General features: G+C 38.4%; 1 protein-coding gene, 1 long non-coding RNA gene and 1 pseudogene across 4 annotated transcripts in view; 1 reads left to right on the top strand and 2 right to left on the bottom strand.

Moving 5' to 3' along the window:
* Positions 1 to 268: 268 nt before the first annotated feature.
* LOC110058240 (uncharacterized) lies at positions 269 to 2,854 on the bottom strand (annotated as a pseudogene). Its single transcript, XR_016204406.1, has 2 exons — positions 1,947 to 2,854; positions 269 to 1,271 (listed from the first exon to the last, which is right to left on the bottom strand). The product of XR_016204406.1 is annotated as an uncharacterized LOC110058240 (transcript).
* Positions 2,855 to 5,012: 2,158 nt separating this feature from the next.
* Positions 5,013 to 23,504, bottom strand: LOC149097167 (uncharacterized). Of its 2 annotated transcripts, XM_089279694.1 has the most exons (8): positions 23,224 to 23,504; positions 20,514 to 20,571; positions 14,903 to 19,402; positions 14,172 to 14,293; positions 11,413 to 11,545; positions 8,738 to 10,800; positions 6,694 to 8,163; positions 5,013 to 6,644 (listed from the first exon to the last, which is right to left on the bottom strand). In XM_089279694.1, the coding sequence occupies exon 3, from the start codon at positions 18,622 to 18,624 to the stop codon at positions 17,821 to 17,823; it is 804 nt and encodes a 267-aa protein (XP_089135820.1). In that variant the 5' UTR covers positions 18,625 to 19,402; positions 20,514 to 20,571; positions 23,224 to 23,504; the 3' UTR covers positions 5,013 to 6,644; positions 6,694 to 8,163; positions 8,738 to 10,800; positions 11,413 to 11,545; positions 14,172 to 14,293; positions 14,903 to 17,820. The 2 variants fall into 2 exon arrangements, with proteins under 2 accessions (XP_089135820.1, XP_089135819.1); XM_089279693.1 differs by having other exon boundaries at positions 6,701 to 8,163; positions 8,738 to 11,545.
* Positions 23,505 to 25,959: 2,455 nt separating this feature from the next.
* The window catches only part of LOC110039609 (uncharacterized), a 71,060-nt gene continuing 70,547 nt past the window's right edge, over positions 25,960 to 26,472 (top strand). Inside the window, exon 1 of the long non-coding RNA XR_016204315.1 lies at positions 25,960 to 26,105. This is a non-coding gene — a long non-coding RNA (uncharacterized LOC110039609). The remainder of the gene's footprint in view (positions 26,106 to 26,472) is intronic.

Genomic DNA, 26,472 nt, shown 5'->3' on the forward strand with positions numbered 1-26,472 from the left:
AATCCGTGTTAATCTTCTCCATCCTTAACCATCCTTGTTCCCTTGTGGTTTATAACAAAATTTTTGGTGTTTCTCTATCTTAGTAAACTACTATTTTAAGCCAATTCCTTTCAATTTAACAGTAATTTTGAACATGGCAGTTCATTTTATTGCATTGAATACAACGAACTTAAGTTACGTCAGCGCAAAGAGGTTTTTTTATATGCCGGGGTTGCGTTCAAAGTAAACTACTGAACTTAAACGCAGAAGTCGTAATCAAACTAACAACAATGGCTTGAAGAATGTATTATTAAAGAAAATTAAAGTAATTCTTTGACACGATGGGTTTTTTTTTTTTTTTTCATTACTGATTAATGTTATAATGCGTCTTCACGCTTAAACTACCCGTATTCTGACCTCCAGTGTTGCCCACTTTTGTTGATTTTGCAAGAATTTTCTTCAAATTGTTGTTTATCGTCTCCACTTCCTTAATGCGTGTTCTTAAACTATCATTCCTTTCCTTCAGGTTTTTTAATTCTCTTTTCACGTCGTTAAAACCTTTTGTTTCCTCTCCAATCTTTTCCTGCAGCGTGCGAAGGTTTTCCTGTAAACTGCGCACGTGAATTTTGTTTATTTCCTCCATTTCTTTATGAAACTGCGAGCGCTCGGAATCGTTGTTTTTTCGCTCGTTCTTTTGCCTTTCCTTCAATCTTTCCAATCGAACATTATGTGCCTCTACTTCTGTCTTCAATGTTGTTGCCTGTTTAATGTTCTCCTCCAGCTCGCCAGTGAAACCTTTCACGACCTTGTCTACATTTTCGAATTCTCTCTTGTCCCCTTCAAGTTTACGTTTCTTTTTTTTCAAGCTCGCTTATGGTAGCTGCGATTACTGAAAGGCTAGCCTGCATTGTCGGATCCTCATTTTGAAATGTTGTTTTTTCTTGTTCCTCCCCGCAGTTGACAAATTTCATCTTGTTTGTTTCGTCTTTCAAGAAGTGAGCGAGATTTTTCATGATAGTCTTTTCTGCTTCGTTGCCTGGGAGATCTCCAAACAGTGGTGTATCAAAATCACGGCACAGTGATACAAGTGTCCTTGCTTTGGCATAACTAGTGATAAGATGTTTTATGCCAATCGATTTATCAGTTCTTTCTTTTTCCTTTTGCGCGGATTCTTCTGCTTCTTTCTCTTCCGTTAGCTGAGTTTGTTCTCGTTTGGGCTCCAGCTTCCCCGCCGTTTTGCCGAATTCATGATTGGCAAAGACGGGCTGTTGTTTCTGTCTTTCGGGTAAATTCTGTAAATTCAAGGTCATCGTCAAAGCCATGTTCTAAACTGTAAATTCTTTTTAGAGTTATCATTTTAGCCTCAAGATTAAAACAGTGATTCCTCTTACTGATTATCGCACATATAGTTCAATATTAGGTTCTGAGAATTTGGTAATACAACAAGACCGATATCTCCCTGTTGATGACGTTCGTTTTTCTCATCACTTTCTACTTGGCAATGTGATGATATTCTTAGTAGAAATTAGACGTGGAAAACTTTTGGGAATTAAAAAAGTCATCTGGACCATCCAATAGAATATTTATAGCAACAAAATTACTACCAACCCTCAGTGGTTCGCAGCATATTATCAGCTCGTTCAAAAGCAATTCAATCGTCGAAAAACTTGCAGGCATATTATTTTCCAATACGTAACTCATGAAAAAAATAGGCAGTTGTGCGTCATTGTGGAGATACTTTAAAGTCGATGACTGCATGGTCCTCAAAGAAACAGATAGTTTATATCATGATTTTTGTTTTTGTTTTTGTTTTCTCTTGTTCTTAATTCTTTGTCGCCCCTTTTTAACCAACCCTCGCTACATTTCCAACGCTTTTTCTCCACCCTTCATTCCCTGCGTAGTTTTTTGACTCTTAAATCATTTTAGAGGTTTAATAAAAAGAAAAAAATCACTGATTAGAAACTCACGTTTTGTGGCCTCTCCAGTTGGCTTTCCTCTACGTTTGGACTAGTAAATTGAAATGAGCTGAAATTTTGAGGTTGAGCACTTGTGTTTCCGAAGACTTTGCTGTTTAAGTTACCAAGGATGCTTGTATCAATGTTTCCTAATAGCTGCCCGCTCGGGTGTTCCCTGGTGCATGCTGTTCCATCGCTAAATTGAGTTGCCGTTTGTTGAAATTGTGACCCTGTATTGTATGGCATTCTTTCTACAAACTGTTTGCTAGTTCCAGGATATTGAGCAGTTCCCAGAAATGGCGTATAAAGCGGAGGTCCAGGAAATTTTCCAGCTCCCGTATAATGAGTGGTTCTTCCAAATGGGTATTGCCCCAGATGAGGCGTGAAGCACTGAGTAATTCCCGGATGCTGTGTTGAATGTTGACTGGTTCCTGGATATTGGGCTAGGTGAGGAGTTGTTTTAATTTCCTGAGTGGAAAAGGGATTTGTTCCCGGATGTTGCGAGAAATGCTGATTTGTTCCCTGATATTTCGGGGCGTACTGCTGAGTTCCCGGATGCTGTGTAGTGTGCTTAGTCCCTCCCGTGTGATTGGAGAGAGTACTTTGCTGCGCACTGTGTGTCAAGTCGCAGTTTTCTGTTTGTTGATTGTGGCCGGTGCCGCAAGCTGGGTAGAAGTTGAAATAATCCTGCTTGGGATATTCAGGTTCTGAATCCATCAGTTACCTGTATAGAGAAATGATTAACAGTTGCACAGATTGTAACAGTCTGTCCAATCATGCATAGAGGCAACCGACTCGATAAGTGTGTGTTAGGCACACTTGGTCAGTGTGTCTAACACACACTGAGCAAGCATTAGGCCAATGCAGCTCTTAGACTCTTTGGTGGTGATTGCGTACCACTAAAGACACATGACAGCTTATGTTGTTTTATATATTACGAGAAGAACAAATTATTAAAACTGATATCGTTAACTTATTAAAAATGTTTAAAGACGTCTATTTAAAGAAAGACCGACGAGTATATAAATTACTCGTCGGTCACTGGTGTCTTCAAAAGTTTTTTTGTGATTTACATGTTTATGCTTTTATAATCCATCATTTGGTTTCTGATTACTTTTAGGAAATTTTGAAAAGCCGTATTGTACAAGCCGTTGCCATAGCATAAGAGTATGGAATTTTATCAACCAGGGTATTTGTGTCAAGAAACTGCTATCAATACGTACTATTCAAAACAAATAATGGAAAAGTACACGAACTTACCCACTATGACACACGGTGATGATAAAAGGCTTGAAACTGAAAATTAAACTGAGCTTTAAGATTAACTGATTATCAACACTTCTATGGACGCTCGATTGAAATCTCTTTTGAAGAAGTTTCTCTTTATTCCCAGTGATAAAGTAAGTCGTTCTACGATTCAGCGTGCGTCGTCATAATGGAAGATTCAAATCTAAAACTGCCTCGCGCAGAAACGCGCGCGCAGCAGTTACATACATTTGAGTCCTCGAAATATGTGAGCGTGTTTATGGACCGAGACGGAGTCGAGGGCCATAAACTCGCAAAATAAGAACGAGGCCAATATCCAGCCATCTTGACCGAACAATCTTGGTCAATAAAGGATTTATTATATGGCTTTCAAGGAAATTTTTCTTGCGGGACGCGGCGGGTAGTCCCGAGCGGGCAAGATAGCTCCATCTTGCCCGCTCGGGTAGCCAATCACAGCGCAGGATTTGATTCATCTTGCCCGTTCACGGCGCTAGCCATATAATAAAACTCATTTAAGGCTCGCTTCTAAATGGTCGTCGCGCTCGCTGAGAAAAAGGTTCGGTGATAGTTGCAATCATATGGATACAACTCTTCAACAATGACCTTGAAGATCGAAGCGATGGTAACGATGACGTGAAAACCAGTCCAGTTTGGGGGAATGTTGGTCTGACTCTTTCTTTGTGTTGAGCCATGAACGAGACCACAATTTTCCCAGCATGGACCAAGCACGCCAATTTACAAAAGTTTCTTTTTGAAAGGCCCATTAACAATGTCCAAAAAGCTTGCGCGTTCGCAAACTGGTGACCTAGGGCGCGCGCGCTTTATTGCGCTGCAATGAATTCCAATTTTAGCGCGCGCAATTTGTTGAATATATTTTAGGACATTCCACATTTCACTAGCTCTTATCCGCAAACTTCGATACGTTGGCCTGGGGGAAGTATTAAAACTTGCTTAAGTTTTCTTGAGATACAGCTCTTGGACTTAGGGTCCGATGACAGAACAGTCTGGCAGTCTGACAATTAATTTCATAATTTCATCGCTCAGCTCTGTAATAATCATAACAATATTGTGTAATGCTTCTTTGTTAACTATATCTTATAACCACCCATGACCTGATCACGTCTTCCCAAATGCTCAACATCGACTGCCCGTTTGTTGTTAATTACGGAGTGTATTGATTGCTCAGTTTGGGGCGTAATTATGTACCTGTTAGGTTGCAGTTTCACGAAAAGTGGTTCGAAGACAGTTCTAACAAAAGTTCGGTTTGAAATCCGACAAGCCTGCAAGCAGGCTTTCGATCAAGGATGCGGGGAAAATAGGCACGTTGTTTAGCCGAAAACCTGTCTTTTCAATCCCCGGGGAGGGGGACTCCCCTATAAAAAGGACGGGGGTGCTCGTTGGACATTTTGAAAAGAACCGCTCGGAGGTACCAAAATACTCTTTTGTGGGTGTGGCTTAACATCTTTCCACCCCTAAGAGGCACCAATTCTAAAACAACACCTCAACTGACTGTGTCCTTCTTCGGCTCAATACCATAAAAGGTATCACAAAATCTCCCGCTGTGGAGCTTTTCAGGCTGAACAAACTAAGAGGTACCAAACCCGCGTTTTTAGCCCCTAAAAGGTACGACGAGCCCACCCCCCCACCCCTCCCCCTCCCCCCTGCCCCGGGTCTCGGTCATGGCCTCGGCCACACACACTAAGGGGTTAACAACAGAACTTCAGACTTTGATTCGTTGATTCAAACAGTGACTGCGAATAGAATTATGCTCTGTTAGAGAACAGTCGCTAATAAAATAAAAATTCACAAAAATACTTTTTACTTGAACTCTTTTATTAAGTGAGTTTTTTGTAGTCATCGTTTCCATACGCACAGTTTAAACTAAAAAATAAAATCCCTTAGAATAGCAATTAAATATAAATAATACTTGCCAACAAGCTGCACCAGAAAAGACACAGACCCTTCAGAGGAGATGACACATCACGCATAAGTTTTTTCAAAGTTCGTTGCTCATTGTCAGTCTCAATCTTTTGCTGTCATTTTTTGCCTTTGGAAGTTTACTTCAATGTGAAGATACCGTTGTACACCGCAAGAAGTGAGTTGCTAAACTGCGCTATAGCTACAGAGAAAAAAATAGTGTCTCGACAATTCCAACAAGGCGCCGATTACCAGAGGTCTTTCCACATATACTTCTGTAACATTTAACATAACCCTGGAAAACGGTGATTGAAAATCCCTGGGAAAAGATACGTGTCTCTCTGAGGGGGGCGTAAGGGTTTGCGGTGATGCGGTTTTGCGGAAATCTTTATTTTAACCTGCGGTATTGCGGTTTTATAACACTAAGCGGTTTGCGGTTTTCATAAATTTTCGATCGCGGTAATCGGTAAAAAAAAACAGCCTGCAGCCGTCTACGCTTCCCAGTTACGGCAGGTTTCTTTCACAGGTCACAGGTCACAGGTCGCAGATCACAGGTCACGAAAAAATATGCCAAAACGTCATAAAACAGATGCATACAAGTGCGTCCAAAGTGCAACTATAAGAGCTCTTTTTTGAAAAAAAAAAAAAAAAAAGCGTAGGGGAAATCAGTTGTAGCACTGAAATAAAAGAAAAAATAAAAAAAATTGATCTAAAGAAAGCCAAGACTTATTTCTGTTGAAAACATAAATTGTTTGTAGCCTTTCAATATGATATGAAAACGAAAGAGGCTTACACTGATCCGTGAATTATGCATTTACTTACGCGTGATTTGTGAACCAACGACTTTTGTGGGAATAATTCACTATTTTTGGAGATTTTAGCGTCATTAAAGCTCGTAAACTACACCAAACTAGATGTAAAACCTGCCCATTCCACGCGACTGAGAACTAACCACAGCGACAGTGAACCAGGAGGACCTAGAATCTAGTCTGTCACGATGTGTCACACATGCACACGGCATTTCGATGCATCAAAATGGAGGGTTCTGTATGTTTTGCGAAACGTAGATAGAATTTGTATTTTTATGTAACACATGATTTAGCTTTTGCATTTTTACGTGAAAAGTGATTTTTTTTCTGTTAACGTGAAGCTGTTTTCGAATTTTTTGTGATGCGTGAAAAGGCCGATTACAATGCGTGAAATTGTTTTCAGAGTAGGTATAGGGGACCCTCTTGTTTCTGTTTAGTACATACTCGTTGTAAAGATTTCAAAAAAAATATAGAAATAAAACAGTTCAATTTGCTATCATAATGAATTATCTTATTATGATAAAATATATTAACACTACATGTCTGAAAGCTATATTTCAACCCATTTTGTACATATACCACCCCTAGAAATTTTTTCATTAAAATTATAGAGTAAAACATTTTTAGTTAGGGTTTGTTGCATGGAAACATCGATAAACCTCTCGGGAATCTCAGTAATTGTTACATCGCGAAATTTACTGAGTGTTTTGATTGTGACCTGTGACCGGTGACCTGTGACCTGTGACCTGTGACCTGTGATCTGTGACCTGTGACCTGTGACCTGTGAAAGAAACCTGCCGTTCCAGTTATGACAGTTATTACTCGGATCCTGACGCTTCCGATGACTTTTGATTTTTTGTTTATGTTTTGCAAGGGACCATTGTTGTGCAAACAAGCTTTGCTGTTTGTAATTTCCGCTTTTTCCGGTTAATAATTGGTATGATTTAAAACCATTTTATCCAATGATACGTCAACTTGTTGACTTTTCGGGCTGGGAATCTTTCGCTCCGAGTTCCTACAGTATTTGCCAGGGCCTCGTGCGGGACAATGTCTGCCGAGCAAGAAGAAGTGGTTATGAGGATGGTCGGAAAGAGACGATGTTACTTCAAGGAGAGATTGGAAGCTCGGCGACGTTTCTTCTGGGAGCAAGAACTCGCTTCTAGAGAGTTATACGCGTCAACAATCGTTTGCTTCACTGAAAACTTAATGGGGCTGACTACGTTGTCTTCGGGTCATTCAAAATTCTTCTTGGAAAATTTTATGTGAAATTTAAGCTTGATTCAGTCGAATTGCGACATAAAATGGATGTTCCGAACTCGTATTCGGGATATTTGAGCTTGAAAACTAGAATCTTGACGAATTTTCACCAAACAATCATGTCGCGGAAAGCTCGTGTTGAGTAACATTCGAGTTGTTTCCAGTGCTGAAGTCGTAAACATCGATGTTTTTCAATTGGGTAACTCAGCGGTATTCGTGCGTGCGCGAGCTCACTTATATTAGTTTCACAGCAGCATAACGAAGTCAGTCCCACGGACGTATGTCAATTATTACAGTATTATTTTATGAGTGCGATGATCATTTAACATTAACGTACACTTTTGTCAAACTACAATAAGGTCGTATTTCTAATGGAATGGCGAACTAGAAGTAATGATCACGGCACCGAAGCACATTTGTAACTACGGTTTCGGTATTTTGGTAAATTTTCATACGGTATTGCGGTTTTTCACGTTCTTTTACGCGGTTTTGCGGTTTTCGAACCCCCCTTACGCTCCCCCTCCTCTCTTGCTCTCTTTACCCTCTTGTCTTCCTTTGGAACTATAGTAAAGACGTCTCTCAAAGTAAGAGAATATAACATTAAGCGATGAACGATCAAATGCCACTCCACATAACGCAGAAGATTTTAACTTCACAGTTTTAATAGTTTTCTACGACTGAGTGGATACTTTGTACAAGGAATTAAGAGACGAACCTCTGGAATTAAAGGTTGTGAAATCCTCGACATAAGTAAGGTCTCAAATGACTCTTTCATATGTTATCTTGCTTATAACAGGCACAGTTTTCTACAGTAAGCGGTAAAATTAAGTTTTATCCTTTTATAATAACTGACAATAATGATTTATTTGGGTTCAGTTCGTTTACTGGCTTGTCTTTGCCTCGCCGTTGACATTTTCGCTGCCCTCTACTTGAGTCTTTTCGCTTTCTTTCGTATCTTTCTCCGGGTTATCTTCATATACCTGCAGTGAAACAGACAAGCTTGTTCACTTCTGTTCAGAATTATACATCAAGATCGTGCCACCGATTTGTTTGGCTTTTCAGCTAAACAGAAACAGTCGCTATACAGTGTATGGCACATGGATAGTTAAAGCTTGGAAGACTAAAAAGAAACCTTCAATAATTACTGGGAAAAAATGTAAAAAATAAATTGTGAAAAACTATGGCGGAAAAGGGATCCTTTTAGTTTACTATTTTAATTACTGCTTCTAACAATGTAACTGATACTATATGCACGTATGTTTAGCCTCGTTGACACCTCTTCAATATGCACAGATACACCACGTTTAAAATAATGAAAATGAATAACAGAAACTTGGAAACATGAATTTTACAGTGTATCAAAAGAAGACCCTCTACGTTGTTTCATCATGAGAACCTTCAAGGCTGATTAAGGATGCTAAAACAGTTCTACCAAGTTAACTTTTACTCGCGCAAGCTTTGATATAAACTGGATCCTACATTCAATTTTGGAGTTCTAATCAAGCCGAGACAAAAAAGGAAAAGAAATAGAAAAGTAAAATACTTTCAACCTACCTGAACAACTCTGAAATTTCTCCTCTGATCAAAGCCAACGTGATTGGTGCTCCTAGACAGGCAGGCACTAAATACAGCAGGGCAAGTTGAGCAGCCTTGAAAGTGTGCATCACCAGAACGGTCAGTACCAGGCCCACAAAGTAAGCGATGAAGCCGAAGTAGAAATACAGCCGGCTGGTCTTGTCTTTCTTGCTGCTGTCGACGAAAAGATGATGAGAAAATGTGTCCTACACGTATTCCTCCGTCAAGACAACGCAGATACAGGACGGTTCCGAAAATACATGTAGCTCTTAATTTTCACAGTGAAACTGTCTCTCCTTCAGTCTGCTAGCCATATCTACAGGTACAGTACAGATCTCAGATACTACTAACTACAGTTTACTGTAAGCTTTCATCAGCAAAGTACATCACACACATAATTATTTTTTCTTTTGATTTGTTTCCAAATAGCTTAAGTAACGGTAGAAAGCCAAGTGCAGTGTAAGTGCTGTTTTGATAAAACTACAGTACAGTAAAAATCCACGTGTAATAACCTATATTTTGTAATATATAAATTTAGCCGAGCCTAAAAGCGGAGCTCTTCAGTTACTTTTTGGAATGCTGTTACTAATGAAAATAATCGAACATGTATGTGAGGTAAATTGCGAACTATTTAATAGTTTCAGCCGGAAATAGGATCACATCAGCAGATCGAGGTGTAAGATGGTGTGATTATGAAATATAGAGCCATGATTTCAAGGATTTCTGGGAAGCCACTAAAAATCTTAATCACATAACAGAACTGTCTTCTGTGCTTTTTGGTGGCATTTCCTGCTCTTTCCTACCTTATTCAGAAAGACAAGACATTGTTATTAATCATTCTATTCTTTCTTAGTTAACATGGGGACTCCCACACAAAAGAAGTTTAAACATTTTTTTGCTGTGGGGACTGATTGAAATGCAGCGGTTACAATACTCAGTCCCTAAACCTCTACCAAATGAAATCTCGCAAAAATACCAAAATAGTATACATATGTGAAAAGTTGGAAAGTTTTGTTTTCTAACTTGTCCCCAAAGATACATTTAGCCATCTTCACTTTTGTCTGGAGTCTCCTCCTGCTGAAAGGGTTTGCAATAAGCAAAATCACTCTTACATGAATGGTAATTATGATATTTTTTTTTTGGCTGATCATGAATACTTGCATAGGCTTCTAATAATAACTTTATTATTCAATTTCCATGTGATTTGTTCTTCGTCTTGACTGAGATTGTGGACTACAGGAGCTGTTATTGGGTTCCATTAATTAATTTTGCTATGATTAAATTATACCAAGAATTATAAGCAAACTACGAGTAAGTTACATTATGTACATGTATTTTGTCTGCACTACACAACCAAATGCACTCGAAGGTTATCAGGCATGGGTACATTTGTCAGAAGAGCCCAGCATATCCAAGATATGTTTTGATTGACACATCAATTAAGATAATTTACAGCAAAATGGATAAGCAATACATCAATATCCTACATGCACCAAACTGGACATAGGGGTTACGAGGCAATCATTTAAACAACAGATTGAAATAATTTATAAACAAGAGAACACTATTTTTACAACAGTAGGGAACAAATTAGCCTTATTGGACGTTGCGAATGGCAAGGCTGTCTGTCTCCATTTCGTGTTGGCAAAATATTAATTTATGCCATGTCCAATGCAGATTATCACAAAATTGATTTACAAACACGATAAATATCATTTTAAAGCCAAAAACGCAATTATTTAAATAAACCATGAATAAATTATCTCTAAGAAAAACTGATTAATTTAACAGGCACCTTAAATAATTAGTTGATATATGTGTTTCTTAATAATGTAATACAGTGTATCTGTCACAATGTTGCAGCCATGATATTACAACACACAGGATGGGTTGCAGAACTCAACTTCTAAGTCAGTTTATTCAATGACCTTGGCTTTGAAAATCTTTGATGTCTTAATACAGGCTGCCCATGTGTAAACTCTTCATATATTGAATGACAGGAACAGACATGTAATCATACTGTAGCTGCTACTTGAACACCACTGTTATTCAGATAAAAACATATTATAATTTATTATAATCTTTACACACTAACACTTTACACATTCCTTTCTTTGATATACAATGTACTTCATTGTTAGTTGTTTACTGAGTGTTAGTGAATCAAATGCTAGGGGCTGGTACCCCAACTTTCACAGTGGCAGGCTCTGCCCTGAGATGCAAAGAAAACTTAATAACTGTAATGAACTTTGCGACTTGCTTTTCAGAGCAAATGCAATTTGCTTTAAACAAGAAACTGGAACATTGCAAGTTACAACAATGTGCCCAGTCCCAATCAAAGGGCCATCCAGGCTGTTTGGTTATACATATTACTGTACAACTGCATATGAGTTCAGCTTCCAAAAGAAAATCAGAGTTTGTCAGGATAAATACTGATGTTCTTGCTTACTACATGTAAATCTGAATGTGCAGTACCAGAAGATATTCACACCCAACACCCATTCATGGCCAGCCTTCAAAAATTCCAAATTAAAGTATCAGGAAGATAGAGCTCTAATAGGGAAAAACCTCCATGTGGGGTATGAATCTTTTCTTGAAGAAAACAATGTCTGAGAAATCATTAATTACAAAATAATGTTTAAGAAATATCTTACCTGGTAATTCCAACTTTCAGAAACTTTTGTAATCTAGACTGTCTGGCCAGGTCATATATTTGAGAAGTTGACACTGGGCATGTTTGTCAATTTGTGGGCTTCAACATCACATTACAATAGTAGCATTGGTCAACTAAAAACAGCATAATTTGGTTAATTAATATACACTGTACATTATTACATTGAAATATTGGTGTAGATCGTTGCACACCAACAGATACAGAACCATCATAGATATGATATGATATTTTTAACCTCTCTGAAATTTCAGATTATTCAAGATTAACATGCACATACATCATTAAGGGCAACCCTAAAAAACTGAATCCGGAAACCGGAATCTGGAACTGGAAACTAGAATCCTGAATCCAGATATTATGAATGATGATAGAAATAATTCACTTCAGTAATGTCTAATAAATAAATATGGGGAAAAACTATTTTGCTGTTATTTACTTTCTTGGCTTTACTTCAGCTACAAACTGTAATTGCTAAAAAAATTTTGACTAGTTCTGAACAACCCTTAGCTATACATCTAGCCCAATTGTTCAAAAGCTGGATAAAGCTATCCATTGGGTAATCACTTTCCAGTCGGGGTTAGTGATTTTTCAGGTGGACAGAGTTACTCATAGCCTGCGAGCAGGCTCTAGTATCTGTCTCTAGTGCCTGAGCAGGCTAAATAAGTGTCTAGTGTTTTTCTGCATTGGCATGCCAGCGAGTGCCTTCATGCAACTTTGCCGCTCATGCCCCGGCCCAAACACAAGAGCCTGCTCAAAGGCTTAGTTACCCATCTTTTGTTCAACCTGGCTCTAGTGAGAGTGCAGTTCTTGTCTAACTCAAATTGCTATAAGAAGACTAGCGAGTAGCACAATAACAACAAGCTATTGTGGTGAGTTTCTGGCAGTCTTTAAGCATCTTTTAACAACATGTGGTCCGATCTGTTAGCAAGTGAGAAGCAGACGGAAGTAAGTGTGCAACATTTCTATAAATTGTTTTATTATGACGGCCGCCAAGAATATGAAATGCTGATTTGTCACAGTATCAGTGTGGAAATAGTGTTGATCCAGAACTAGTTTGGTATCTGTTGGACAAATCAAATATTATATTAAGATGAGCCAGGTTAGCCTTTGGACTTCGAAAGTGGGGGGCGTGACCATCAATGAACAGGGGGCTGCCACTGACAGACATCCTGTTCTCTATGACATTTTCTATCTTGTTCAGTATCTACTAGCCATAAAGGGTAAATTTATACCTCTGGTAAATTGCAGATCGCTTATTAAACAAAATGGCAAGAAGATCTTTTAAATCTTATAACTGCACTTTTAAAATTTAACTGTTTTGTTAATACTACAGTTACAACGCAGTGCACATTCCAAAGCAGTCCTTGATGATTCATTGATTACTGTAAACACATCACTTGATCAACACAAACCATGTCATAATTATCTTATTGCACCATCAGTCTTAGCCTTTGCGAAATCTATGATGAAGTAATGGTCTTAATCTGGAAGTTCGCTCAGGACATGCCCATGAATGATACAAAAGGAAACGAGTGTCACGCTATTAATAATGCTTTTAATAAACAGCTTTCTTCCTGAAACATCAAAATTCAATTTGCTTGTGCTTTGAAGTAGTCACGCAAGTCACACAATCCGGGGGGTTTAAGTTATCCACAGCTAATTTTGGAACGGTTGTGTTTTTTCTCCTAGCACTGACTTAAAAATTGCAAGTTCTGGCAAGCTCTTGTTTACCTCGGCAAATACTTAATTTTTCTTCAAATCTCTTAACTCGCTGCGATGAAACAGCCAAAGAATTTGCTTCATTTGTCGAAACCCACAAGAAATACTCGCAAAATTGCACATAAATTAATGACCGTCGCTTCTGGCGAAATAAACTTGCAAAGTAAACATGATCTTACAGTGTATTTATCATGTAGTGAAAATGAAAGCTGCAACGTCAGCACAATCCATGGCTGACATAATACCCTTTTTTAGCATTTTTAGCGTATTTATTATTCCCTTTGAATTCAACGCTTCGATAAAACCAGAAGAAAATATATATTATACACAAATAAAGAAAACGATATCCGTAACATTGTCCTTGTATTAACGTTTCAACAGCTTATGGCGAATAAACATCACACGCTGCATGATTCAAAATTTGGCTGAGAGGAAGTTTGGGTCTGGTCACCGACCAAAAACAAAAAAAACACTGGTAGAACATGAACCGCGCTTGGCCCATGGCCATGCAGTTAATTGCCAGCAAGCTTATTTTAGATGCTCTTAGGGTGATTGGAATTAAATTATGACGCACTTTACTAAGATTCTCATAATCATAGCCCTCACTAGAAATAATGGTTGCACGAATTTCAACAGATGGGGAATTTTTGTGTCAGTTCGAGGTCCTTTTTACTTGGCCGCTTATTTTTCACAGGCAAAAACCTAAGCAAAACAATTTTTGAGTATTTGAAGCACTTGTGTTCTTCGATTTGTGGATTATAGTTTCCGGTTACTGGATTCCAGTTTTTCGTTCTGGATTCCGGCTTCCAGTTTCTGGGTTTTAGGGTTGCCCCACCTTTAACAGAGTGTTTGCTTTACATTCAGTTTACACATGGCTGTTATCCAGCATAGGCAGACTTATAAGTTTGCCTTCAAAAATAAACTGCAAGTTTACAACTATTGCATCTTTCATCACCTATTCTTGTGATGAAATGACACAAAATCCAAGTACAAGAAGTCAAAAGCATAAAACAAACTTACCCGGTAATGCTTACAGTTCCTCTTACTGTCTGCATATGCCTTCCATAAACTGGTACTGCCTGGGCAATGTACTCATTACTTTTGCGATCACACCTTAAAACATCACTGTTATATAATTTGTCCTGAAAAAGCAATGCATGAACTGTTATGCCTTTGGCACTCACCAAATACCTTTACATGATGTACAATGTACACCACATCAACATTCACAATTCTCTTTACTTTCACTGTAACTTTTTTTTGTGTCATTTTCCCTAACTTGAAGACAGGTGATAATTTGCCTCTGAAATCTCTATGAATTCACAGGGAGTGACAACAATTAAATTGTCACTAATTTTAGCAAAGGAGGCATTCAAATGTCAGATTGTAATGTTAAGTTTATAACTTTACATTACTCTTTGTATATATATTTAACAAATAGATTCCATGTTGCTGTGCGTCTGTTCAGTAATAGATCACAGATGACGTCAAAATGTGGTAAGAACAAAAAAGTCACTGATGTTCTTACCACATTTTGACGTCTTCTGTGATCTATTACTGAACAGACGCACAGCAACATGGAATCTATTTGTTTTATATAATAACGAAACAAACTACTACAGATAAAGCTTTTATTTCAAAATCTTTCAACATATATATATATATATATAACCTCTCAATAATTACACCTGTAGACAGAAGGTGTGCTGGGGGAAGGGATGTTCTAAACTTTCTGAACTTTTCCCCCTTACCTGTCATAGGATGACTATTATGAACTACGATTCGTAACCAACACCAACATCAGGTTATGTATACACATGTATATTTTGTTGTCTCCTGTAATCATAAAAAAATAAAAATTTAAACCCTCCATAAAGTTCATACCCAATAACACTGCCACATGTAGTGCTGTTACTGGGAATTAATTTAAGTGAAACTGTTGAAACAGCTCTGTCAAAATTGTTTCTAGCAGTTAAGGCAGGATAACAGAATATACACGTAGTACAGAGCAAAGGCCAGAGACACACACATGTTGGATATTAGTTAGGATTTTGTGAGCTTCTGTGCTAGGTATGGTGGAAAATAATGGACTATCAAAAATGAAGGTTCCTAAGACATTTTGACAGCACTGAGAGAAATGAATATATAAATTTACAAAAGAAAGAGAAGTTCTTGCCCTGTCCAGTTCTCTCTCATCAAAATATCATTTACATACATTTATTACATATGGTTTGTGTTTAAAGCTGATATAATGCACACTCTGATTGGCTAATTCTAGTGCATTATTTACATTTACATGGTATACGTCGGTAAAATCATAAAACATCACATGCGACTAAAATAAAAAATAAAAAAATAAAAAGAAATGCCTACATGTAATTCATAATAATTTAAACATACTTAACACTAAAATGGATCTAATTCTTTACGTTATTCAAAATTATGCCCATGGGTCAATTACGAGCATGCTAAAAGGTCCTAACACAAAGTACATGTAAAAGGAAATTAAGAAAACTATTGCTTTTTTCCTGAAAATTGTAGCGACTGAAAACAATGATTGAACACTCCGAGAGTGCATTTTATCACCCTGACAAGATGAAATTTAAGGAGAATAGAGAACTCACAAAGTTATATCACAAAGGAATTGGTACTGGACAGGACAAAGGAAACAGCCAGGAAGAAACTGAAACTTTCTTTGACGAGCAAAAAAGTATGCATGATCAACAAAAAAAACAGTCAGTGACATTTGTTTAATGAGTTACAATGTAGTTAATAACAAAATTAGAGTGAAGAAAGGAGCAGAGAGAGAGTGTGTGTGTGTGGAGAGAGAAGAACGCTCTCATCAACTAAATTGTGTATGTATGTATGTATGTAAAACTTATTTCTATTACCGAGAAATGGTCAGGGCAAAAACTTCTACGCCCTAAATTTTTTCTAAGTATGTAAATGTCATTTACACTGTTCAATGGCTTACACTGTTCAATGGCTTCAAATAAGGAAGACTTTTAATGCATTCCAATTGAAAATAAGCTTATATCGCCGAGGCAACTTGTTAATTTTCATAGCAAACGCAACAACAAAAGTTACTTACCGCAAGTTGGCAATATCAGTTCGGACAGTGTAAATCTTCCAGGCAGGAACTTGCAGCAAAAGTTGTGAAGACTGAACTGAACTAATCTTTTCGACAGATCAACGAATCAACCACTTTTTCCCACTGTGTTTATTGTTTTGTAACACTCGGACATGTTTGATTTCTCTTGTTCATCACCTGACCAAATCATTTAACTTTTCTTGCACGGCTGCACAGCGTCACAACGTGTGAATTTTAAAAACCTGGCACTGCAGTCTTCTGAGTACTTTCACATTGTTTCTATGGCCCTCGTTAGCTTTGGTTAACGGCATTGTTCAGTATTATTTTACTTCCTTTCTCTAGCCCTTGACTCGCTATAATTCACAGCATTGTTCACTACTGTTTCGCGTCCTTCCCCAGCGCTGACCCACTCTTTTTCGCGATTTTCTTTGCTACTTCTTTGCCTGTTAATTCTTGCTTTCTTTTTAATTCCTTCAGTGCAACCCTATCTTAAAAACATTAGATCAACCTCCGCTATCGTTTGTCGACATAACAAATAGAAATGAGTGTTCTTTTCTTTAAAAATCCCCCCAAGAAAAATGGCATTCTTCTACTGGAGACCGAGGGTGCATGTCTCTGTCGACCTATTAGCTGGAGTATGGCCACCATGTTGGGCAACTCCGCCGTCGCCTTCGTCGTTGTCGTCGTCGTGCGTACGCGCCCACGAGCAATACCGCTAGCCATGAAAACCATGAGAAAATTCATTCATGGGTTTCCTTTTCTTTCCCATATGAGTATGGGGCTCCGCTTGGCGGCCCTTTGGGCCGCCGGAGCTCCACTATAAGTCTGGCAAAATAGGTTCTTGTAATTTGGGGTAGTTATTGGCAATTGAGGCTAGGTAGGTTCTTAATTAGGTTCTTAATTTCTATGAAGGAGTTTAGTTGTTGATTACCAGAAAAATAAATAAACTTGTATTTATTCTCACCTGTATTATGATAAGCCTAACAGCCATTTTTTCTCATTTGAGAAAACTTTTTTCAGAGTTTCAGCACAAAATTTTCGTCATCATTTTACGTGATATCATTTTCTTAGAAAAGTTCCTATTTTCTTTCAGTCAATCATAATCCAGAATTTCGATGTGTAATTTGCACTGGTGTTACACTTTTTGCACTGTTGTTACACTTTTTGCACTGGTGTTACACTTGAACTGCACTGCTCTTAGCCAATCAGAATCGAGTAATTTTTTCATGTGTATTATTATCTCTACAACAAGAGTCCATGACTAAACTGTAAACCACAAAATTATAAGAACCTGCTAGATCGTGCATGGTTAAACAGGTTCTTATCTTTTTGAGGTACATGTATTAAAATGGCAAATTTCTGCCAGCAGGCTCTTACATGCGGGTTTTTACTGTACTCTTATCAAAACAGCGCTTAAAAGTCAGGTACTCAGGTATATTATTATTATTATTATTATTATTATTATTATTATTATTATTATTATTATTATTATTATTATCGTCCTCACGTAATGTTTGCTTAGAGTCCTTAAGGCCGAGACCAAACCATGGTCCTGGGGCACTAGGGAATAGCCAGTTTTTAGCTTGATAGCACCCTCCTCAAAATGTGTGCTGTACCTAGCAAGGTTATCTTTTGTAGTTCACTGATGCTTAATTGGCTGGGAATTCTTCCAAGATAAGTTCCTAGTCCCTTTTTGATAGCTCCAAGTGCTCCAATGATAACTGGTATCGTTTCCGTTCTCATGCCCCACATTCGGCTTGTTTCGATTTCCAAGTCCTTATATTTGGATAGTTTTTCACTGACTTTCACGGATGTGTTTCTGTCTGATGGTACTGCCATGTCAATAAATTTACAGGTTTTCGTTTTGTGGTCTTTAATCACTATATCGGGTCTGTTGGCTGTTATTTTCCTGTCTGTGTGTATTGGCATGTCCCATAATATCGTGACATCCTCGTTTTCTGTAACTGTTTGCGGCTCATGGTCATACCACTTTTCTGATGTCTTTATATTATAGTTGTGACAAACTTTCCAATGTATATACGCGGCTGCTTTATCGTGTCTGTGGGTATATTCTGTTTTCGCAAGTTCAGGACACCCAGACACGATATGGTCAATTGTTTCGTCGTATTTGTTACACATCCTGCATAGGGGGCTAGTACCGTCTTTGATAATGCTGGTGTGGTATGATCTGGTAGCTAGGCTTTGGTCTTGGGCTGCGATTATGAATCCTTCCGTTTCTGCCTTCAGTCCACTGCTTTTGAGCCACTGGTTGGTTTTGTGGTGGTCAACATCTGCCTCCTTTATTCTCTTTGGGTATCTTCCATGTAGGGCTTTGTTCTCCCACTGCTTTGTTAATTTTTCTTGGGTCTTATTTCGTGCCATTTGTTTGGTTCTCTTTGGTTCTCTTATTATTATTATTATTATTATTATTATTATTATTATTATTATTATTATTATTATTATTATTATTTAAAAATATTGAAGATCCGATACCTGGATTCATTATAAGAGGTAAAAAACGTTCTCTGGTAAAATTGTATAAAATTGTGCCTGGACCTTTGATCATACCATCGACTTTAACAATGCTGAGATAATTGACAAAGGCAACTGCCGCATTAGAAAGACGCTGGAATCCTGGCACACAGTGAAAACTGTTGAGGCCAACAACAATTCGTGCCCTCCGCAGGGACAATATAATATTCTTTTAAACAAACACTAATTTTACACTTTTAGCATTCTCACATTCTTTCACACGTATTCTATTTAATATATGCCATTCGCTTGTTATATTCAAATTCTTACGTCTATTTTATCATTTCATTTTTGTCCATCGAAGACAGCAGACTGGCTGTTGAAAGCCCACAATTTTATACAATTTTACCAGAGAACGTTTTTTACCTCTTTTTTTATTATTATTATTATTATTATTATTATTATTATTATTATTATTATTATTATTATTTCATTTTTTATTTTATGGTTTGATGCTACACGGACAATATCCCCACATCTGTTAAAGAATGGATTAGTGTTCTGAGGAGAAACTACAGTAATGGGTAAATGTTGATCAGTCTTGGTAATTAAAGGATGATAAAATCCTATAACAAGACACACACCACCTACCTGTGATCAAACCTCAACAGAAGTGCCATAAATTATCCTGTTGAGTAAGAGAAACACAAAAGCTCAAATTTGCATGTTTTCTCTTTAGCAAAGTTTAATCTGTTTATTCTCTTACATATTATAAAATACATTTGGCATTTGTAGTAGTACGTACAGCACTTGGACTGCTAGAGTGAATGCGGTGCACTCAGTTCCGGAGCAGCACAGCTACAGGTGTACATATATCCTACAACTGTAGGTACTCTCTCAACACAATTTATTGTTGCTGGCACCCTTCCGTCCCAGGAGACCATGTGTTTGCACCTTAGAGTCAAACTGATGTAGAGCTGCAATGCCTGCAGCTATGACTCACTGAGCAATCCAATTACTCTGACTAGCAGTGTCTCTCTCAAACCAAGTGTGTCAATGCCAAGGGGTACATGTATTTACCAACTGCCAGGACAGCATGACAAAAAGCTTGGGAGCAGGGGAGGGGATAGCTGTGAAGGACTAGCATCCCATGTGGGGGAGAGTAGAGTATCCTGGTTTCTGTAGCATGAAGCGAGTATGGATATTTCTACTCCCCCCTGGATGGGATGCTAGTCCATCACAGGGTTACCCCCAGCATTAAGTTCGCCAGCATCTATTTATACATCTGGGTGGAGAGAGGCACTGTGAGAGTACAGTGCCTTGCCCAAGAACACAACACAATGTCCATGGCCAGGGCTCAAGCCCAGACCGCTCGATCCGGAGACAAGGGCACTAACCATGAGGGCACTAACCATGAGGCCACTGCACCTCCCACATTTCTACTCCTCCCTTCCAGGAAGGAGTAGAAATACTTTTATTTGCTTAATGTTCCAGAAATCAGAGATAAGTGCTGGCCTGATGGGCCACTTGGCTCGTATGGTGACTTTAGACTGAGTCAACACTTTTGTTAACAAGTGTAACAAGTGTCAATATTGTTTTTAACAATTTAAATACATGTACATAGTACGTAGAAAGAGATAAGCAAGCCTCAGAAGAGTGATGCCAAAATATACATGTATGTACATGTATAGCTTTGTATATTTTAACTGAATTTCAACAGAATGAAAAGAAAGTCATGTCCAATAGCCCTGGGCCTGGCTAACCAGTGCCCCAGGTATCAAAATTTTATTACAGCTTACATTTGATTGGTGCTCCAAATGACTTGGCAACAGTTACCATAACATCTGTTCCGGACACCTGAAATGTCAATTCGACCAATCTTAACAGAAAGCAACTGAGACAGAGCAATAGAATATCAGCTGCTTGTAGATTAATTTACCATAAATGACAAAAGGCCCCAGGTCCAGGTCGTTCGAAAGAAATGATAAACACAAGGTGTTGTTTTAAAACAACAGATGTGGATGGGCAAGTTTTAACATGTGGATAAGGGTTGGACAAGAAAATATTTCACTAAGGAAACAAGAGCAGACAAAAATAATGCTGTATGCACATGGCAGTCAAGAATGAAATTAAAAACATAATATTTTCCCATCTGGTTCAACTAATTTAGCTGATAAGCACATCATCAAAATTTCTGGACTCTAAAATGTCTCACACCAATGGCTTAAGAGTGTGTCCATGAGAAAACCAGGCAGAACCTGGCAGGTGACACGGCTCAAATCACCGACTTTGCTCAAACTTGGGGCAAATGTTGGGTTTGGTGAGTAAATGATTATGGCAAACTAGTGAGACAATCTCAGATAGTGCAGAGCGCAATTGATAGCTCTGTTACAGTAGTCCCATAAGTACTCACCCCTGCTCGGTTCACTTCCGGTTTGTGTCTACCTTGGTAGTCTGCTACGGCTTTTCCCCTTTGCAGTGTGTATGTTTCAAGGTTGTATTTTCATTCAAGGTCCAAAACATTACGCACAAATTCATTACTACTGGTGCTTTAAGTTGATTTTCGTTCATTTTAAATTCAACAATACGCTGAAGCAGCAAACGTGACAATTTAGCTCTTCACACCAACTTTGTAACTTGATACTTTTGTTTTCCTCGCAAAGCCATGTAATATGAAACCCCTGTTTTCTCCAAAACATACGGAAGATGTCCTTGTTTTTTGGAAATAAATGAAAGAAAGTCAAATATCTGATGTAGTGATGAAGAAACGGAACAGAGACGATGTTTTACTAAAAATGCAAATTTTTACCGATGAACAAGAACTAATTTAATTATCAGATAGTCACGAAATACCACTTTCTTTTTCTGTTGCCACCTTTGTTGTTAACAATAAAACAATTCAAAATTAACACACAAAGATATTGATGGCTGAGAAGCTTTTCAACGAAAAGTATTGAAGATAAACAGCGCTACTTGGCCGATATGAATGAGTCTCCTCAAAGACTGATTAAATTAATTTGAACTTTCATTAGGTGCCACGGCGTCTGCAGCAATATTTGAGCATTTTCCTGGTTTCTTTTGTTACAAATTTACAATTTGAGGAGTATTAAAGCCACTAACTTGAGAACTTTTTGGTCTCTCTTACAGACACAATTAAGGCAAGAAATAAACAAGTCGCTAAGGAGAAGCAGATTGTAGATTGAAAACAGCAGATGATATTTGTTGAACCGACCTGTTTGTAATTCTAAAAGCTACGCAGCCACAGTAACGTTTCACTTTTGCAATAAAAAGGGACAATTGGCGCTACCTGAAAAATAACTTCCGTCCTTGGTCACATGACACGATATATAAAATACTGCGTGTAAAGATAGTGTATAACACGAACAATGCTAGAACGCATGCGTCTTACATGTTGAGCTCTACCATAAGGAAAACCACTCAACATTTGTGCGTGATTCCGTATGCAATGTATCCTTCATCTAATATAGAAGCCACGAACCCCAACTAATTTATGCATGCATTTAGGGCAAATTAGTTTTGTTCTAAGGAGAATGGTACCACAAGGAGAGCAAGGGGTTACCTGAAACAAATATATAGCTTTGCGATGTTCAAAGTTAAGCGACGGCGATGTTTTACGTAGAGTACACATGTACCTTTCCCACCCTACTCCCACTACTTCCTTGCCTCTAGACTAATTAATTAATTGAAATTAATTAATTAAACGAACATTAAAGTTTACACCTTAGCGCCATAGGGCCATAGTGCCATAGCGCCATAGCGCCTTAGTTCCTTAGCGGCAGGCAACCCCCATAACCATCCCAATAGTGCACTCTGCACTAAAAATTAGGTCAAAATATTTTATTCCCTTCAAGTTAGGGGGACCCCCTCCAAAAATGGCCGTTTGTCACTAATTTATGCATATTTAATTAGCTGTCTTTGATTTAGTATTTCTACAACAAAAAAGGCCATGTGAAAATGACATCCACTGGATCATGTTCTACTCTTACCAGTCTCAAAGCACAGATATCCATTTAAATGAGGCAATTTGATTTCTCTCCGTGGCTCCATCTTAAGTAAGGTGCATATTTCGTAGTGTTGTAAATAGCCTTTAATTGATGGCAAATATCTGCACCGGGGAACGGCAACTACACATTATTCTCACATGAATAGTGAGAGCAATCAAAAAAGCCATAAAATGTTTGGGGGTACTGTTTACATTTTGGCCATTTCATGAACATCCACTAAAACACAAAAGCCATTTTTTCTGTCTTAACCTAACTCGAAATCAACAAGAAATGTCTACCTAAGTATTTTCCTATCAATTTCCAGTATAAATTCGGCGAAAGGAAGCACTTGAGACATTTCTTTCAAATATTTTCAGAACTACATTTTGTGGCATTCTCACGGATATCGATAAAACGCGGCAAAAGAAGATTCAACGCATAAGATCCCTCAACTTAGGTTTTCAGGCGTAAAATAGAATAGAAACAAGAAATAAGTACTACATACATGTCACTTAGACGCGCCTTTGCGCTCTCGTTGATTCTTGGATTGTGAAATGTCCAGGTTTTGTGTCATCTGTTCCGTTGCTTCGACCCGAGGTCTAAAGAGAATATCCATTGCCATCCCGCTTTCATCATCAGAGATATCAACAGCTGTCAAGAAAGCTACTCAAAAGGCCTTTTAAAATCCAGGGAGAGCGATCACAGCTGTTATAGGATACAGATTTCTTTCAACGCACATCAGAACACATTCCGTCATCTTGGACGATATTAAGCGGTACAATTTGTATCACCATACATGACGTATTCCGAATTAGAAGAAGCTAACCGCCGACTTTTCAACGTGTAAGTTAAAGATGGCGGAGTGTCGCCGGAGTGTTTTGTGATGGATTTCCAGCATTTTAAAAGCAATCTGTATTTTTTTTTTCTTTTTTTAAGCAATCTGTCTGTTAAAACAGCAGTGGTCGCTCTCCCTGGATTTTAAACGGCCTTTTGAATAGCTTTTTCGACAGCTGTTGATATCTCTGATGATGAAAGCGGGATGGCAATGGATATTCTCTTTAAAATAAACCTCTGGTCAAAGCAACGGAACAGATGACACGAAACTTGACATTTTGCAATTCAAGAATCAAAGAGGGGCAACCCTAAAACATGGAATTCAGCATCCGGCATCCGGCATCCGACATCCAGATATTATGAATGATGATAGAAATAATAAATTAAACTGATAAATAAAGTTATTTTGTTATTATTTATTGTCTAGTTTTGAACAACCCCTAGCTATACATCCCGCCCAGTTGTTCAAAAGCTGGATAAAGCTTCATGTATACATTGGGTAAATCAATATCCATTCAGGGTTAGTGATTTTTTGGGTGGATACCCATAGCCTGCGAACAGGCTCAAGTGTCACGCTCAAGCGCTGCTTTCTTGGTGTTTGCTTTGGCATGTGAGCGAATGTTTTCTCGCGGCTTCGCCCCTCGCGCCCCCAGCTCAAGCACGAGAGCCTTCTCGCAGGCTAAGTTACCCATCCTTTAATCAATCTTGCCCTCAGGTGAGAGCGCAGTTCTTGTCTAGATCAAATTGCTCTGAGAAGACTGGTGAGTAGCACATCTTTTAACAACTTGTGGTCCAATCCGTTCACAAGCGAGAAGCAGACGGAAGTACGTGTGCAACATTTCCATAAATTGTTTTAATATGACTGCCGACAAGCTTATGTAGTGGTGATTTGTAACAGTATTAGTGGTGTGGAAATGGTGTTGATCTGGAATTAGTCTCGTATCTGTTGGGAAAAACAAACTTATTTAAACTAGTGAGGTTAACTTTTGGACATCGAAAGTGGATGGCGTGACCATCGATGTATAGGTAGCTGCCACTGACGGAGACCCTATTCTCTACGGACATTTTCTACCTTGTTCAGTATCTGCTAGACATAAAGGCCAAACTTATACCTCCATCAAATTGCAGATCACTTATTAAACAAATGGCAATCACCAGGAAGCTTATTTTAGACGCTGTCAGGGTGCTTAGAATCAAATTAGGACCCACGCTACTTAGATTCTCATAATCATGGCCCTCACTAGCTAGGAATAACGGTTGCACGAAAAAGGTAAAGTTTGAGCTCCTTTTTACTTGGCGTCTTAACTTTTACAGGCAAAAGCTATGCAAAGTTACTTTCGCGTATTTAAAGAACTTGTTTTCTTTAATTTTTGGATTCTGGTTTCCGGTTTCCGGATTCCGGATTCCGGTTTCCGTGTTTTAGGGTTGCCCTGACTTTCAGAGATGACAGCCATCTTGTGGGAGCGAGTGAAATATTATGCTGTTGAGAAAAAAAAGGAAAAACCGCGATAATGTTTGACATAATACCATCTAAAATTATTTGTCTCATTCCCTTATGAAAACTACATGGTTTCAGCAATATTATGTCAAAGCCTAACGTTAAAACTCATGTCACAAACACCAAAGTATATTTGCGTCCGCCTGATTTCTTCTTCATTTCCTAAACGGCGAAAGGAACCTAGTGAAAAGACACTCGACTCGGTGTTAGCTTTTTACTTATCAAACAGTTAGGTTAATTTGAGATCAAGCGACTTTAAGATCTTCTATATAGTTAAGCAGCAATTTATAGAATTTGTCTGCAAATCACACAAGGAATAAGTTGACACTCGGTTATAATCTATATGGCATTTTACGGGATGACAGCCACTTCGCCTAAGGGCAGAAATTGAGAACTTTCACGACAAAAATAAAAGATTGACATAAACATTTACAAACATTAAAATCTTACTCTACATGTTCCTTAAGGCATGAACAGAAGATACACCCAACCTTGAGATCACAACAATGAATCAAATCGAAGTAGCAATCAAGTGAAAACCGGCGAGTGAATCGAGAGTGAGCCTGAATTAAGAAAAGGTTTTGTTTACATCTGTGAAAACTCGCGCAAATTTGACGCGCTGCATTTTGGGAAGGGCTTGCGCTTCTAGCCCGCCCTAATATGGCTCCTGGGTTCAAACCATTTACGATTTATAGCTCGGTATTCCGAGTAATGACCCGAAGTAAAGCGAGCCCGTTTACCGACCACTGGACGAGGGGAACGAAGACTCTGGGTTTCCAAGCTCCTGTACGGCTTTTTCCCAGACCCTCACGATCATTTCGTTTCAGTGAGGTAGACTGTAGCCGAGGCAAACGAGCGGCAAAGGCCACGTGACCCAAATGGATTAAGCAATAAGAAACATGCAGAGGCCTTGGAACTAGACAAGACGTGATTGCGCCAAAGCAGCGCGTTTCGTTCAATCTTTAGCGTTGGTTTGCTTGTTGATGATTTCATCGATCCTTCGTTTGCCGCACTGCTGTTGACATTCAGTGTCCATTATTAGAGTTTTCTGTTTGGTAAGTAAACCTAATATTCAACGTATTTGATAGTTGTAGTTAGGTAACGTTTCGATAAATCAATTGCTCGCTGGATTAAGAGAGTTTTAGGCACGCATGAATTACCCACCATAGTTTATGTCTGGTTATGTCTGGTATATTTGCTTAAAACCGTTTCACAAGTGTTATTAGCAGCCTTTGAACAAGAATATCCTTTTTCGTGTTCCTATCCTGCTAAATTATTTGCCTCTGTCAATTCGACGCGACAAGGAAAAGCCTCGTAAAGAAAGAACTCGGCTATTTGCATAACACTGTACGACAAAAATACCGGCCCGTTTAGAATTTCACTCGTTTCTGTGTTCCAGATTTAGGCACATGGTTTTAGTTG

Source organism: Orbicella faveolata, unplaced genomic scaffold (genome assembly GCF_042242905.1).
Source record: "Orbicella faveolata isolate gen_17 unplaced genomic scaffold, um_ofav_v1 contig_47, whole genome shotgun sequence".
NCBI classification, from domain to species: domain Eukaryota; kingdom Metazoa; phylum Cnidaria; class Anthozoa; order Scleractinia; family Merulinidae; genus Orbicella; species Orbicella faveolata.